Source organism: Argentina silus (genome assembly GCF_951799395.1).
Source record: "Argentina silus genome assembly, contig: scaffold_212, whole genome shotgun sequence".
NCBI lineage: Eukaryota > Metazoa > Chordata > Actinopteri > Argentiniformes > Argentinidae > Argentina > Argentina silus.
Window position 1 is genome coordinate 45632 of NW_028152791.1, and position 12627 is coordinate 58258.

Sequence of the window (12627 nt, forward strand, 5' to 3'; positions counted from 1 at the left end):
CGCCTTGGGCCTTCTCCACAGCCCCTGGTCCTGGTACCGGTCCTACTCCTGGTCCAGGTCCTGGTACCGGTCCTACTGCTGGTCCTGGTCCTGGTCCCACCAACCTGACCCTCACCCCCACCAGGGGGGTCTCCCCCCCCCCCACCCACCCCCCCACCACGGTGTTCTTCACTACAGACTTTGTGTATGTGGACTACGACGACTACGAGGAATATTCCACCAATGAGCACAGAGAGATAGACGAGGTACAGACATACAGAACTACATCTCCCACCTACCCCCCTGTCACCGCCAGGATGACTACATATCCCACCTACCCCCCTGTCACCGTCATGACGAGTACATCTCCCATCTACCCCCCTGTCACCATCAGGAGGACTATATCTCCAGACAGCCCTACTGAGGGGACTACACTTCCCAGAACCACCCTCCTCACCCCTGTAGACACCGCAGGTCCAACCAGTCAGGCCCGGCGGACTCTCAGAACCAGGACGGTCCAACCCAGCAGGCCCACCACAGCCTCCGCTTGGGATGATGTCACAGAGCCCCTGCCCCGGACGACGCCAGCGCCATCTACTGGCCGGCCGATAGTCTACAAGAGACGGAAGAGCAGCGTGACACGCAAGCCCAGGGTCCGAGTCCCGAGGCCGCCCCCCCGCTCCACCCCCCCGGCCCCCCACCCCCACCCCACCTCCACCACCACGGCCCCCCTGCCCCACCCCCACCCTCCCTCCTCCACCCCGGCCCCCCTGCCCTACCCCCACCCCCCCTCCACCACCACGGCCCCCCGGCCCCACCCCCCCCCACCGGACAGAGGACAACTCGCTGGACGTGGGCTACCAGATCGTAGGCGTGGACAACGAAGTCTCCGTCAGCCATTTTGTCCCCAGGAGACGTCCTCCGTCCAGAGAGAGGACACACAACCAGCGCATCCAGGAGCTGCTGGCGGCCAAACGCAGGCAGGACCTCCTCCTCCGCCGGGCCAAGAGAAGACCAGCACTCTGATTGGTCCAAAGGCTCGGGCCAGCATTTCTGATTGGCTACAGCTGTCACTGGGCGGTGTCTAGGAGGAGGTCCTGGTAGCACTTTATTTCACCAAACATCCAGTATTGACATGGAAGATGGCTCATCAGTTATGACCTGTTATAACCTGTTATAACCTGTTATAACCTACCTGTATATAAATGACTTGTTTTTATTTCTTTTGGTAACCAGGTCAACAATCAATCCTTTGAAGTACTTTAAGTTCCAGAAGGTATGCATTATGTTATGTAATTACCCACAGTTACCAGGGGCAACAGTATTGTTAAATAAAGTGCCTCCCTCCACTCTCCCCAGAAGAAGAAGTCCTAAAAACGCATCAAAATAAAACATTATAACCACTTTCCTTATCAAGCGTTGATTGCACATTTGTTACTCGCTGCTTGATCACTGAGAGAGAGAGAGAGAGAGAGAGAGAGACAGAGAGAGACAGAGAGAGAGAGAGAGACAGAGAGAGGGAGGGAGGGAGGGAGGGAGGGCCGGGAGAGAGAGGGAGGGGGGGGAGGGAGGGAGGCTGGGAGAGAGAGGGAGGGAGGGGGCGAGGGAGAGAGTAATGAAATCCAGTGTTTGTGGTTGTGGATCCCAGAATCTGAAACCAAAAGGAAATGCTAATTAGCTTCTTCTCTAACTGCCCCTTCCAGCCCTCCCACCCTGAAGCCCGGCGTCACATGTATGTGTATATACTGTATGTTTAGAAGTTTATAATATTTATTGAAGTGTCTGATGACGACATTTGCTTGTATTGTTTTTTTTACTGTTGGTCCTCTTCACCCATAATGCCCCAGGGCTACACGCTGTTTCCATGGCAACACACAAGGCGTCCGTTTTGATGATGTAATAAATTTGCAACTGAAATAAGTGATTGTTGAAGGCTGTGGTTTTTGTTGTTGTTTGGTAAGACGTCAGTCTGACGTCCCCAGCGAACGTGTGAGGTTATTATTGGGAGTTAGAGAAACATCAGTTCCATCCCCGTCAGCAGGGCCGACCCAGGTATACCAAGTGCCTCCCCTGGTGTTCTACCTCCACCAGCCTCCCCTGGTGTTCTACCTCCACCAGCCTCCCCTGGTGTTCTACCTCCACCAGCCTCCCTTGGTGTTCTACCTCCACCAGCCTCCCCTGGTGTTCTACCTCCCCAGCCTCCCTGGTGTTCTACCTCCACCAGCCTCCCCTGGTGTTCTACCTCCACCAGCCTCCCTTGGTGTTCTACCTCCACTAGCCTCCCCTGGTGTTCTACCTCCCCCAGCCTCCCCTGGTGTTCCACCTCCCCCAGCCTCCCCTGGTGTTCTACCTCCACCAGCCTCCCCTGGTGTTCTACCTCCACCAGCCTCCCCTGGTGTTCTACCTCCACCAGCCTCCCTTGGTGTTCTACCTCCACCAGCCTCCCCTGGTGTTCTACCTCCCCCAGCCTCCCCTGGTGTTCCACCTCCCCCAGCCTCCCCTGGTGTTCTACCTCCCCCAGCCTCCCCTGGTGTTCTACCTCCACCAGCCTCCCTTGGTGTTCTACCTCCCCCAGCCTCCCCTGGTGTTCCACCTCCCCCAGCCTCCCCTGGTGTTCTACCTCCCCCAGCCTCCCCTGGTGTTCTACCTCCCCCAGCTTCCCCTGGTGTTCTACCTCCCCCAGCCTCCCCTGGTGTTCTACCTCCCCCAGCCTCCCCTGGTGTTCTACCTCCCCCAGCCTCCCCTGGTGTTCTACCTCCCCCAGCTTCCCTTGGTACAGACAGGCTATCATACTCAGTAACACTGCAGGTGATTGGTTGAATATGACTTTCTGACAGCGCTTTGGAATGACTCAGTACGGATGGGAAATATGTATTGTGTTTAGAAATGGTTACAATTATGATCTTGTGATTGTCTGGCATTTTGTATTTCTGTCCAGTGTGTCAGTGAGTTCATCATACAGCCTGTGATTCCGATGCTGTGATGATTGACAAGCTGTTCTACCTGAATTACCTGGGAAATATAGGGTGTGATCGAGACACAAGTGTGTGTGTGTGTGTGTGTGTGTGAGAGAGAGAGAGAGAGAGAGAGAGAGAGAGAGAGAGAGAGAGAGAGAGAGAGAGAGAGAGAGAGAGAGAGAGAGAGAGATGAGGGGGGGGGGGGGGGGTTGGGACTATCGCGAGATAAGGCCACGTCCCACCGCTCTTGTGCGATGTTTTATTTTTTTTATTTCCGTTCGCTTGTCACGGGGAACGGGAGAAGATGGCAGACCGGTCACTCTGTTGTCCCAAACCCTTCCCGACCGACACCGTACGACCACGACTGCTTCTGTCTGCAATGTTCGACAACTCGCTGTTATAAAGCGGCGAGGGACCATTTCATCCGGTGAGACAAGAGATGGTTTATGATCGACGGTGTCGTAGCTGTGAATGAATGAAAGGCCGTCCTGGCTCCCGTTAACCGGCCATTACGACCCGATCACCGTTCCGTTGTCTCGCCAGCGGGCCATCCGCCTCGATCGCCGTATGCGGTCCAAACAGTCCAGTGACAGAAGGCTGGGTGGCTAATCTCCCCAATATACTGTATGTCTAGCAGAACCTGTATTTGATGAGGATGTCCATATGTTCATATAGAATCCTATGTTGTCCATCTTCACGGGGCCTGTCTAATTGCTGGAATATAATGGAACCCTGTAAAGCCTCATCTATCTTTGTATTTAATACACTCAAATCAGATTGATTTTCTACTGAGTGTTTCGGATCAGGAAGGAAAGGTCTGAAATGTACACGCGTTCAGCTGATACGACGCTGTATTCGGAACATGGTTTCATTCGTTTCAGACATTAGTCAGACCCGGCCTCTAGCTCGTGTTGCATAACACGGTAATCCCTGGTGATCCCTGTCACACAGACGTGATGTCAGGATGGCGTTTTAAGTGCTGTGATGTGTTTTATTCTGTCTCTGGCAGCGAATCGCATGTGAATTATTCATGTTAAATCGCATATCCACGCGAACAGAGTGGTGTGTCGGCTGGTGATGTATGGAGGTTATGAATGTGTAATAACAAAGCGGTTCCAACCTCTGTGGTAATAATCATGTTTATACGTATACATCATACACACACACACACACACCACTCAGCGTTCCCCTGTCTGTCTGTCTGTCTGTCTGTCTGTCTGTCTGTCTGTCTGTCTGTCTGTCTGTCTGTCTGTGTTGATGGCTGTATTTGTCTCCAGCCTCCCAGGTCTGCGCTCCCCTGCCTCTACCCACAATGCTTTGCCAGCAGCCCTCCCAGTGTGTGAGCCAGCCAGATAAACTCTCCCCGGTGTAGCGGTCAAATAAACCTCTCCACATACGGTAAGGACCGCACAGGTCACGGTAAGGACCACACAGGTCACAGTAAGGACCGCACAGGTCACGGTAAGGACCGCACAGGTCAGCTGACGCACGGTAAGGACCGTAGAGGTCAGCTGACACACAGTAAGGACTTGCACCTTGGTCTCCCTGTTAAAATAAAGGTTGAAGAAAAATCAATAAATGGAGTTGGGAGGCTCTCCTGAAAGCACCAGGCCAGGGAAGGGTTAATAAAGCCTGTTTACTGGACAAACGTTGGTGGGTGGAATGATGGCAAGTGGAGGCGTTGTAATAATCCCCTTAAATACCTTCCTCACCTGGTAACGCCGGGTAACGCCGGGTAACGCCGGGTAACGCCGCCCCACGCCGGGGGAATGCATGTGAAACAAGTAGTTGACGTCAAGGAAACAGTCGCCCCGTAATTCCACTAGCTGAGTCTGGAACCTACAACCTATACCTACACCCCCCCCCCCCCATGAACTATACCTACAACCCCCCCCCCCCTCAATTAACTATTCTGGTTCTGTTGGTGAGGTTCTGTTGGTTCTGTTTGTGAGGTTCTGTTGGTTCTGTTGGTGTGTCTGAGCTGCAGGTCCGGTGCAGCCCTCCTTGGCCGGGTCAGTCCATCTGAACCAGACCTACTGAGCTGGAACAGAACCTGGCACCTGCAGCCATGTCCAGATCAGGAGACATACCAGGTGAGGGGGGGGGGGGGGGGTCTGGGACATACCAGGTGAGGGGGGGGGGGGGGGTCTGGGACATACCAGGTGAGGGGGGGGGGGTTCTGGGACATACCAGGTGAGGGGGGGGGGTCTGGGACATACCAGGTGAGGGGGGGGTGGGGTGGGGGTCTGGGACATACCAGGTGAGGAGGGAGGGGGGGGGGTCTGGGACATACCAGGTGAGGAGGGAGGGGGGTGGGGGGGGTCTGGGACATACCAGGTGAGGGAGGGGGGTTCTAAGTACACTCTAAGAAAAAAGGGTCCTGAATGAGTTTCCAGTGACCCTAAGACCCCCCCCCCTCCCCCCCAGCTCTGGAGGCGGGGGCCCCCGAGGGCGGGATGCTGGGGGGGATGTCCCTCCCCATGGGGATGAGACGCCGCGCCCTCAGCTACGATGACAACATGGAGGCGCCCATGTCCCCGCCCCCCTCTGACATCACCATCAACAACCTCTGGAGGAGGCCGGTCATCCCAGAGAGGAGGTTCCAGCACCTAGCTGAGGTACACACACACACATACACACACACACACACACACACACACACACACATACATACATACACACACCACACCACACACACACACACACAGTCTGTGTGACCAGTGCTGTGTGTGTGTGTGTGTGTGGTCTCTAAAGGAGGATGAGTCTGGCGACACCCTGACCCACACAGCCTCCTGGACCGCTGGCCACGCCTCCTCCAGACACCCGCTTCCTGTGGTCAAGACCAAGGCTTCCTCCATCATCATGAACTCCCTCATGACCAGTAAGTAACCAATCACCTCGCTGTAGCAGGTCACATGACCAGTAAGTAACCAATCACCTCGCATCCTGGCTCACATGACCAGGAGGTAGCTTCAGCCTGAACCAATCACCTCGCTGTAGGATCTCTTTCATGACCAGGAAGTCTACACTCTTAGGAAAAAGGGTTCTAAAAGGGTTTTTCATTTGTCCCCAGAGGGGAACCTTTTGAAGAACCCTTTTGGGTTATATGTAGACCCCTTTTCACAGAAGGTTCTAAATGGAACCCAAAAGGGTTCTTCAAAGAGTTCCCCTACGGGGACCGATGAAGAACCCTATTAGAACCCTTTAGAACCCTTGAGAACCATGAGGGGAGCGTCAGCGTGAACCAGCCTCTAATGTAGCAGCAGGTCACATGACCAGTAAGGCCATGTGATGCTGCTGCTGAAATCTTGTCCCCTCTCCTGAAGTGCCCCCCCCCCCCCACACACACACACACAGAGAGACCAGTGGGTCAGAGTCAAGACTAGTCCTTTACTTTTAAGTCCATGTGGCCAAGTGCACAAGACAAGTGCACACTTCAGGATAAGGGTGCAGAATAACTGTTAACTTGTTGCACCAAACATGCCCAAATACAAATACAGGCCCAACCTCTTTTATTTGATTATTGATGTGATTATCATGTGTAGGATGTTATTCTGAACTATGATCTGAACATGATCCACACACAACTTCAAGGTCACATGACATCCTGCTTCTGCATCTGATGATCATGTTTCTGATGTTAGAAGCAGGGTTAGGATTAGGTGGGTTAGGGTTAGGTGGGTTAGGGTTAGGTGGGTTAGGGTTAGGTTGGTGTGGGTTAGGTTGGTTAGGGTTAGGTTGGTTTGGGTTAGGTGGGTTAGGGTTAGGTGGGTTAGGGTTAGGTTGGTGTGGGTTAGGTTGGTTAGGGTTAGGTTGGTTAGGGTTAGGTTGGTTTGGGTTAGGTTGGTTAGGGTTAGGTTGGTTTGGGTGAGGTTGGTTAGGGTGAGGTGGGTTAGGTTGGTTAGGGTTAGGTTGGTTAGGGTTAGGTTGGTTAGGCTTAGGTTGGTTTGGGTTAGGTTGGTTAGGGTGAGGTGGGTTAGGTTGGTTTGGGTTAGGTTGGTTTGGGTTAGGTGGGTTAGGTTGGTTAGGGTTAGGTTGGTTAGGTTGGTTAGGGTTAGGTTGGTGTGGGTTAGGTTGGTGAGGGTTAGGTGGGTTAGGGTTAGGTTGGTTAGGGTTAGGTTGGTGTGGGTTAGGTTGGTTAGGGTTAGGTGGGTTAGGGTTAGGTTGGTTAGGGTTAGGTTGGTTAGGGTTAGGTTGGTGAGGGTTAGGTGGGTTAGGGTTAGGTGGGTTAGGGTTAGGTTGGTTAGGGTTAGGTTGGTGTGGGTTAGGTTGGTGAGGGTTAGGTGGGTTAGGGTTAGGTGGGTTAGGGTTAGGTTGGTGTGGGTTAGGTTGGTTAGGGTTAGGTTGGTGTGGGTTAGGTGGGTTAGGGTTAGGTTGGTTAGGGTTAGGTGGGTTAGGGTTAGGTTGGTTAGGGTTAGGTTGGTGTGGGTTAGGGTTAGGTGGGTTAGGGTTAGGTTGGTGTGGGTTAGGGTTAGGTGGGTTAGGGTTAGGTGGGTTAGGTTGGTTAGGGTTAGGTTGGTGTGGGTTAGGGTTAGGTGGGTTAGGGTTAGGTTGGTTAGGGTTAGGTTAGTTTGGGTCTGGTCAGACAGGGCTTCATGTCTGTCTGCCAAGTCCTTCTGGATCAAACACACAGCTGAAGGAAGCTGCTTACATCAGCTGATGGTGTTTCTGTTGTTGATTCACTGCATCTGTTCTTTTATTTGTTTTAACTCGTTTTAATTTAAACCTCTCTGCCTGTCTGTCTCTCTGCCTGTCTGTCTGTCTCTCTGCCTGTCTGTCTGTCTCTCTGCCTGTCTCTCTCTCTGCCTGTCTGTCTGTCTGTCCCTCCAGAGCAGACCCAGGACAGCATGTACAGCTTTGAGCAGAAGGCGGGGCTTACGGACACAGGCTACACCCCGCACAAAGGCCTGACAGCTGAGGAGACGCGCCACCATCACCGAATGCCCGAATCCTTCCACGTAAGATAGTCCCACTGCATAGATACACACATTAACACACAACCTTCTATCTCCTTTTAAAAGAGACTTTTGATGAACTCTCAAGAGAAATGAACTGAATTTTATTGTTTATTAGATCATGAAAATACATTTTCTGCCAAAACTTCAGTATATCAGTAGAGGCTGGGGGAGGTAGAACACCAGGGGAGGCTGGGGGAGGCTGGGGGAGGTAGACATCGGAGGACGGTTGCCATTTCTCATTCCATTCCATGCATTACAATGAGCCTGTCTTCCAATTTCTACCTCCCCCAGCCTCCCCTGGTGTTCTACCTCCCCCAGCCTCCCCTGGTGTTCTACCTCCCCCAGCCTCCCCTGGTGTTCTACCTCCCCCAGCCTCCCCTGGTGTTCTACCTCCCCCAGCCTCCCCTGGTGTTCTACCTCCCCCAGCCTCCCCTGGTGTTCTACCTCCCCCAGCCTCCCCTGGTGTTCTACCTCCCCCAGCCTCTCCTGGTGTTCTACCTCCCCCAGCCTCCCCTGGTGTTCTACCTCCCCCAGCCTCTCCTGGTGTTCTACCTCCCCCAGCCTCCCCAGGCGTTCTACCTCCCCCAGCCTCCCCAGGCGTTCTACCTCCCCCAGCCTCCCCTGGCGTTCTACCTCCCCCAGCTTCCCCCAGCCTCCCCTGGTGTTCTACCTCCCCCAGCCTCTCCTGGTGTTCTACCTCCCCCAGCCTCCCCTGGTGTTCTACCTCCCCCAGCCTCTCCTGGTGTTCTACATCCCCCAGCCTCCCCTGGTGTTCTACCTCCCCCAGCCTCCCCTGGTGTTCTACCTCCCCCAGCCTCCCCTGGTGTTCTACCTCCCCCAGCCTCTCCTGGTGTTCTACCTCCCTCAGCCTCCCCTGGTGTTCTACCTCCCCCAGCCTCCCCTGGTGTTCTACATCCCCCAGCCTCCCCTGGTGTTCTACCTCCCCCAGCCTCCCCTGGTGTTCTACCTCCCCCAGCCTCATGATGATAACACATGACGACATGGAAATGTTTCCTCATTGGTTGGTGTGTAGTTTGTGCTGCCGTCTGATGTGTGTGTGTGTGTGTGTGTGTGTGTGTGTGTGTGTTTAGAAGATGCACATCCAGAGTGTGGACCTGAAGGAGGAGAAGCAGGATGCGTCTGCCCAGTCCACCCCCAGTAGCACCCCGCAGAGCTCCCCCAAACAGAAACGCAGGTACACACACACACACACACACACACACACACACACACACTCTCTCTCTACTGGCTCTTTATGGAGACTAATGTTCAGGACTTTACATGGCAGCTTAATAAACCCACCTAATCTACACAGGCATGAGTGGACTGGCTGGTCATATGGGTGCGGGTGGATTTCCTTATTTCCTTGACACTGCATAAAAGGTTAACAGTCTGGCTTTATGTGTGTGTGTGTGTGTGTGTGTGTGTGTGTGTGTGTGTGTGTGTGTGTGTGTGTGTGTGTGTGTGTGTGTGTGTTTCCTTGTGTCCGTCCTAGGAGCTGGTTCAGCCAGGGCTCAGGGGCGTCTGTGACCAGCTCTGACCTCAGCAGCGGCTCCAGTGTGGACATGGGGGCCACCGAGGGGGGGGCGGGGGCGGGGGGGGCAGGGGGGGCGGTGGAACGCTGGGGGCTCTTCGGACCGCGCCCGGTCGTCCAGAAGTCCACCACCGATCCAGGTATGGACCATGGTGCCGCAGGTAAATGACATCACAGGGATAAGGATAATTGATTATTGATTATTGATTTAATATCGATCTTTTCTAGACACCCAAAGCGCTTCATAGTGAACTGACCTCATCCACTCCCAGTGTGGAACCCCTACCTGGGCAGGGGAGGGTGGAGGCAGGGGAAGGGAGGGGAGGGGGCAGGGGAAGGCAGGGCGGGGGGGGGGACAGGGGAGGGCACATGGGAGGGGGGGCAGGGAGGATATCAGGATATGATGGTAAACTCGGTCTCTGTCTACAGAAACTTGACTTTATGCTTCAGCGTACCACAGAGACACACACACACACACACACAGACACACACACACACTGTGGTAGAAGTCTAGGATTTACCACTCTGTACTTCAAGAATCAAGTCCTGAGTAGCCACAATATCTGAGTCCGGTATTTATTGCTTGCAAACAAGAGACAGGAGCATAACAGCAGCCCAGCGTAGATCCGGGGGTCTGTTCAGCGCCAGTCTGAAGAGGCGATTATCAGGGTTGTCTTTTATACAGTTTAAACATAATGCCAGGCGCCGCCAAGGCTATCGGCTGATGGGCTTGTGTTTACGTGAGAAAGGGCGGGAGAGAATGAACAATGGGGAGACTTTCTTACTGATCAATCGGCGTTCAACATTTCACACCTATCGGCAAGATATGTCTGTTCCCCCATTACTGCGCTCCCTCACCACTCCCTCCGAAATCACCGCTGTTCATATGGTAAATCATACAGTGCTTCTCAGAACAACGGCTATAGAACTTTAGAGGAGTGGCAAGAGAAAATGTCATCACAGTAGTTACACAACTTATATCAGTCATATGAAAGTGTATAACCTGAAAATAGTTCTATCAATGTATTTTCCATAACAACACACACACAGATATATATACACACACATACACACACACACACACACACAGCTGTGGTGATGGCCCTGAGGCTCAAGGTGATTGGTGGATGTCCTGTATTTGTTGGCATGGCTGAGCCAATAGGAAGCCTGATGTCCTGTGGTGTGTGTTGTGTCTCCCCAGGGGGATTCGCCCTCCAGTCGTACCGGGGAGCCCAGAAGCCCACCCCCATGGAGGTGATGAAGGCCCAGGCCACCCGATTGGCCGACGACCCTGCCGCTAACAAGGCCCCACCCAGGATGGAGATCCCGGTGGCGGAGGGGCGGAGACAGACGTCTCGGCCGCACAAACTGAAACCCCGAGACATGAACGTCCTCACACCCTCTGGCTTCTAGAGCCATCCACGCCTCCTCTCCCACCAGGCCTCTGAGGAGAACGCCTAACATGGGAACCTCGGGACAGACCTTCAGAGACGTGACGTTAAGGACCGTCAGGGGCGGGTCCTTGGAGACAGATTAAGCCTGGTCCTGGATTAAACCAATGGAAGATCTCCTTTGAAGATGTATTTCAGCCTACACTCTTAGAAAAAAGGCTTCCAAAAGGGTTCTTCATGTGTCCCTGTAGAGGAACCCTTAAAAGAACCCATCTTGGTGCCATGTAGAACCTTTTAGGTTCCATGTAGAACCCTTTTGGGTTCCATTTAGAACTCTCTGTGGAAAGGGTTTGACATGGAACCTAAAAGGGTTCCCCAGCCTACAAGTACACCTGAAGAACCCTTTTTGGTTCTAACCAGCACCTTTTTTTGTTTTCTGAGAGTGCAGGATCAGGCTGAATCCGTGTCCGGGACACCTGCCCTTGAAGTAAGGGGTTAAGCTGTGGCTCGGACGTCCCAAGGATCCCACCTAGCATCTCCCGGCCTCTGAGAGATGACCATCCAGATGGCCTCCTCTGATTGGCTGCTAGCCAACCTGGATCTCCTGCGCACCACTAGACCTAGGCTTTAGCTCCTCGGGCTAACACCAGTCCTGTGGGGTGTAGACGATCAGGGTTGGAACCCAGGGTGACCCACCCTAACCCAACCCTAACCCACGTACCCGCTCATGTTGTTGTAGCTGGTCTACCCTATCTTTTTGTTTTCCCTACTACATGATGTCACCTGATGTCCCTTTATGGTCTCCACATTGTCTTTGGACCCCCCCCCCCCCCAGGGCCCACACAGGTCCCAGAACAGGACCAGAACAGCACCAGAACAGCACCACCCTCTGTGTTTGAGACTAGTGTTTGGTTTTGAAGTGCTCCTTCTCCGTTTGCACTAAGATGTAGATGTGTGATTCTGTCTGTGGTGATGAAGTCCCTGTGAAGTGTCAGGGGAGGCCGGTGGAGGTAGACATCGGCGGACGGGCTCGTTGTAATGCGTGGAATGGAACGAGGTGTCTGATACCATTCTGCATTCCATGTATTACAATGAGCCGATTTCTACCTCCACCAGCCTCTACCTCCACCAGCCTCCTCTGCTGTGCCATTGTTCCATCAGTTTTCATCTTGAGTGTGTGTGTGTCTGTGTCTGTGTGTGTGTGTGTGTGTGTGTGTGTGTGTGTCTGGTATAAATGAAGAAGTCCTGATCCATGCTGGTGTAGAGCTGCACGTTGTGATGATGACTCACTGTGTCACATACTCATGATGGAATAGTGATTATTATTATTATTGTTGTTCAATGAAATGTGATCATCCTTCCTCATTCCTCTTGTCAACGTTTCCCCTTTGAGTTTCAGACTCAGTCAAACACTCTGGTAGAAAACTAACCCTGTTCTGCAGTTTTTTGCAATTTTTTTTATAGAGAACAATCCATATAAACAGTATGTCTTTATCGTGGACTTGTGTTGTAAATATCTGAATAAAATGAGAGAGAGAGAGAGAGAGACTTTTCAGCTTCTCCTGAGGAGACCAGTGGAACTTCGAAGGAAACCCTTCTTTGCTGACATTGATTAGGTTCAATGAAACCATGTGACAGCAGCCATGTAGCCCATTGGACAGAGCTGGAAGGTCACAGTTCAGTGGCTAGGCTACTGCATGGTGTTGAGCAATGAGCAGATTCAGTGTTCAGTTCGACATTTTAGAATATAGTTTCTAGTAGAATCAAGATCCTGACAGTGACTCACTGATAAGACAGAGAGACACAAA

At 53.0% G+C, this 12627-nt stretch overlaps 2 protein-coding genes across 5 annotated transcripts in view; both read left to right on the forward strand.

The window, feature by feature from the left end:
• The window catches only part of LOC310824627 (A disintegrin and metalloproteinase with thrombospondin motifs 2-like), a gene marked incomplete at its 5' end in the record, with an annotated part of 17773 nt that extends 16297 nt beyond the window's left edge, over window positions 1-1476 (forward strand). Inside the window, 3 exons of the mRNA XM_083697889.1 lie at window positions 1-81; window positions 178-621; window positions 815-1476. The exon at window positions 1-81 is cut by the window's left edge and continues 129 nt beyond it. Coding sequence (XP_083554015.1) covers window positions 1-81; window positions 178-621; window positions 815-1005 — 716 coding nt within the window. The 3' untranslated portion in view covers window positions 1006-1476. The remainder of the gene's footprint in view (window positions 82-177; window positions 622-814) is intronic.
• Window positions 1477-3222: 1746 nt separating this feature from the next.
• Window positions 3223-12361, forward strand: LOC310824626 (putative monooxygenase p33MONOX). Of its 4 annotated transcripts, XR_014555046.1 has the most exons (10): window positions 3223-3363; window positions 4214-4334; window positions 4924-5029; window positions 5364-5554; window positions 5691-5817; window positions 7767-7894; window positions 8986-9089; window positions 9390-9589; window positions 10630-11008; window positions 11268-12361. XR_014555046.1 is itself a non-coding variant. In XM_083697886.1 (9 exons), the coding sequence occupies exons 3-9, from the start codon at window positions 5005-5007 to the stop codon at window positions 10839-10841; spliced, it is 987 nt and encodes a 328-aa protein (XP_083554012.1). In that variant the 5' UTR covers window positions 3223-3363; window positions 4214-4334; window positions 4924-5004; the 3' UTR covers window positions 10842-12361. The 4 variants fall into 4 exon arrangements, 3 of the variants coding, with proteins under 3 accessions (XP_083554012.1, XP_083554014.1, XP_083554013.1); XM_083697886.1 differs by having other exon boundaries at window positions 10630-12361; XM_083697888.1 differs by having other exon boundaries at window positions 9390-9568; window positions 10630-12361.
• Window positions 12362-12627: the final 266 nt, after the last annotated feature.

What these genes read in the sequence shown, in the direction of transcription:
- LOC310824626 (XM_083697886.1), top strand. Translation starts at nt 5,005, where the DNA reads ATGTCCAGATCAGGAGACATACCAG. An exon ending in GGTTCCAGCACCTAGCTGAG is followed by an intron (nt 5,555 to 5,690) that starts GTACACACACAC and finishes TGGTCTCTAAAG; the next exon opens with GAGGATGAGTCTGGCGACAC. An exon ending in TATGGACCATGGTGCCGCAG is followed by an intron (nt 9,590 to 10,629) that starts GTAAATGACATC and finishes GTGTCTCCCCAG; the next exon opens with GGGGATTCGCCCTCCAGTCG.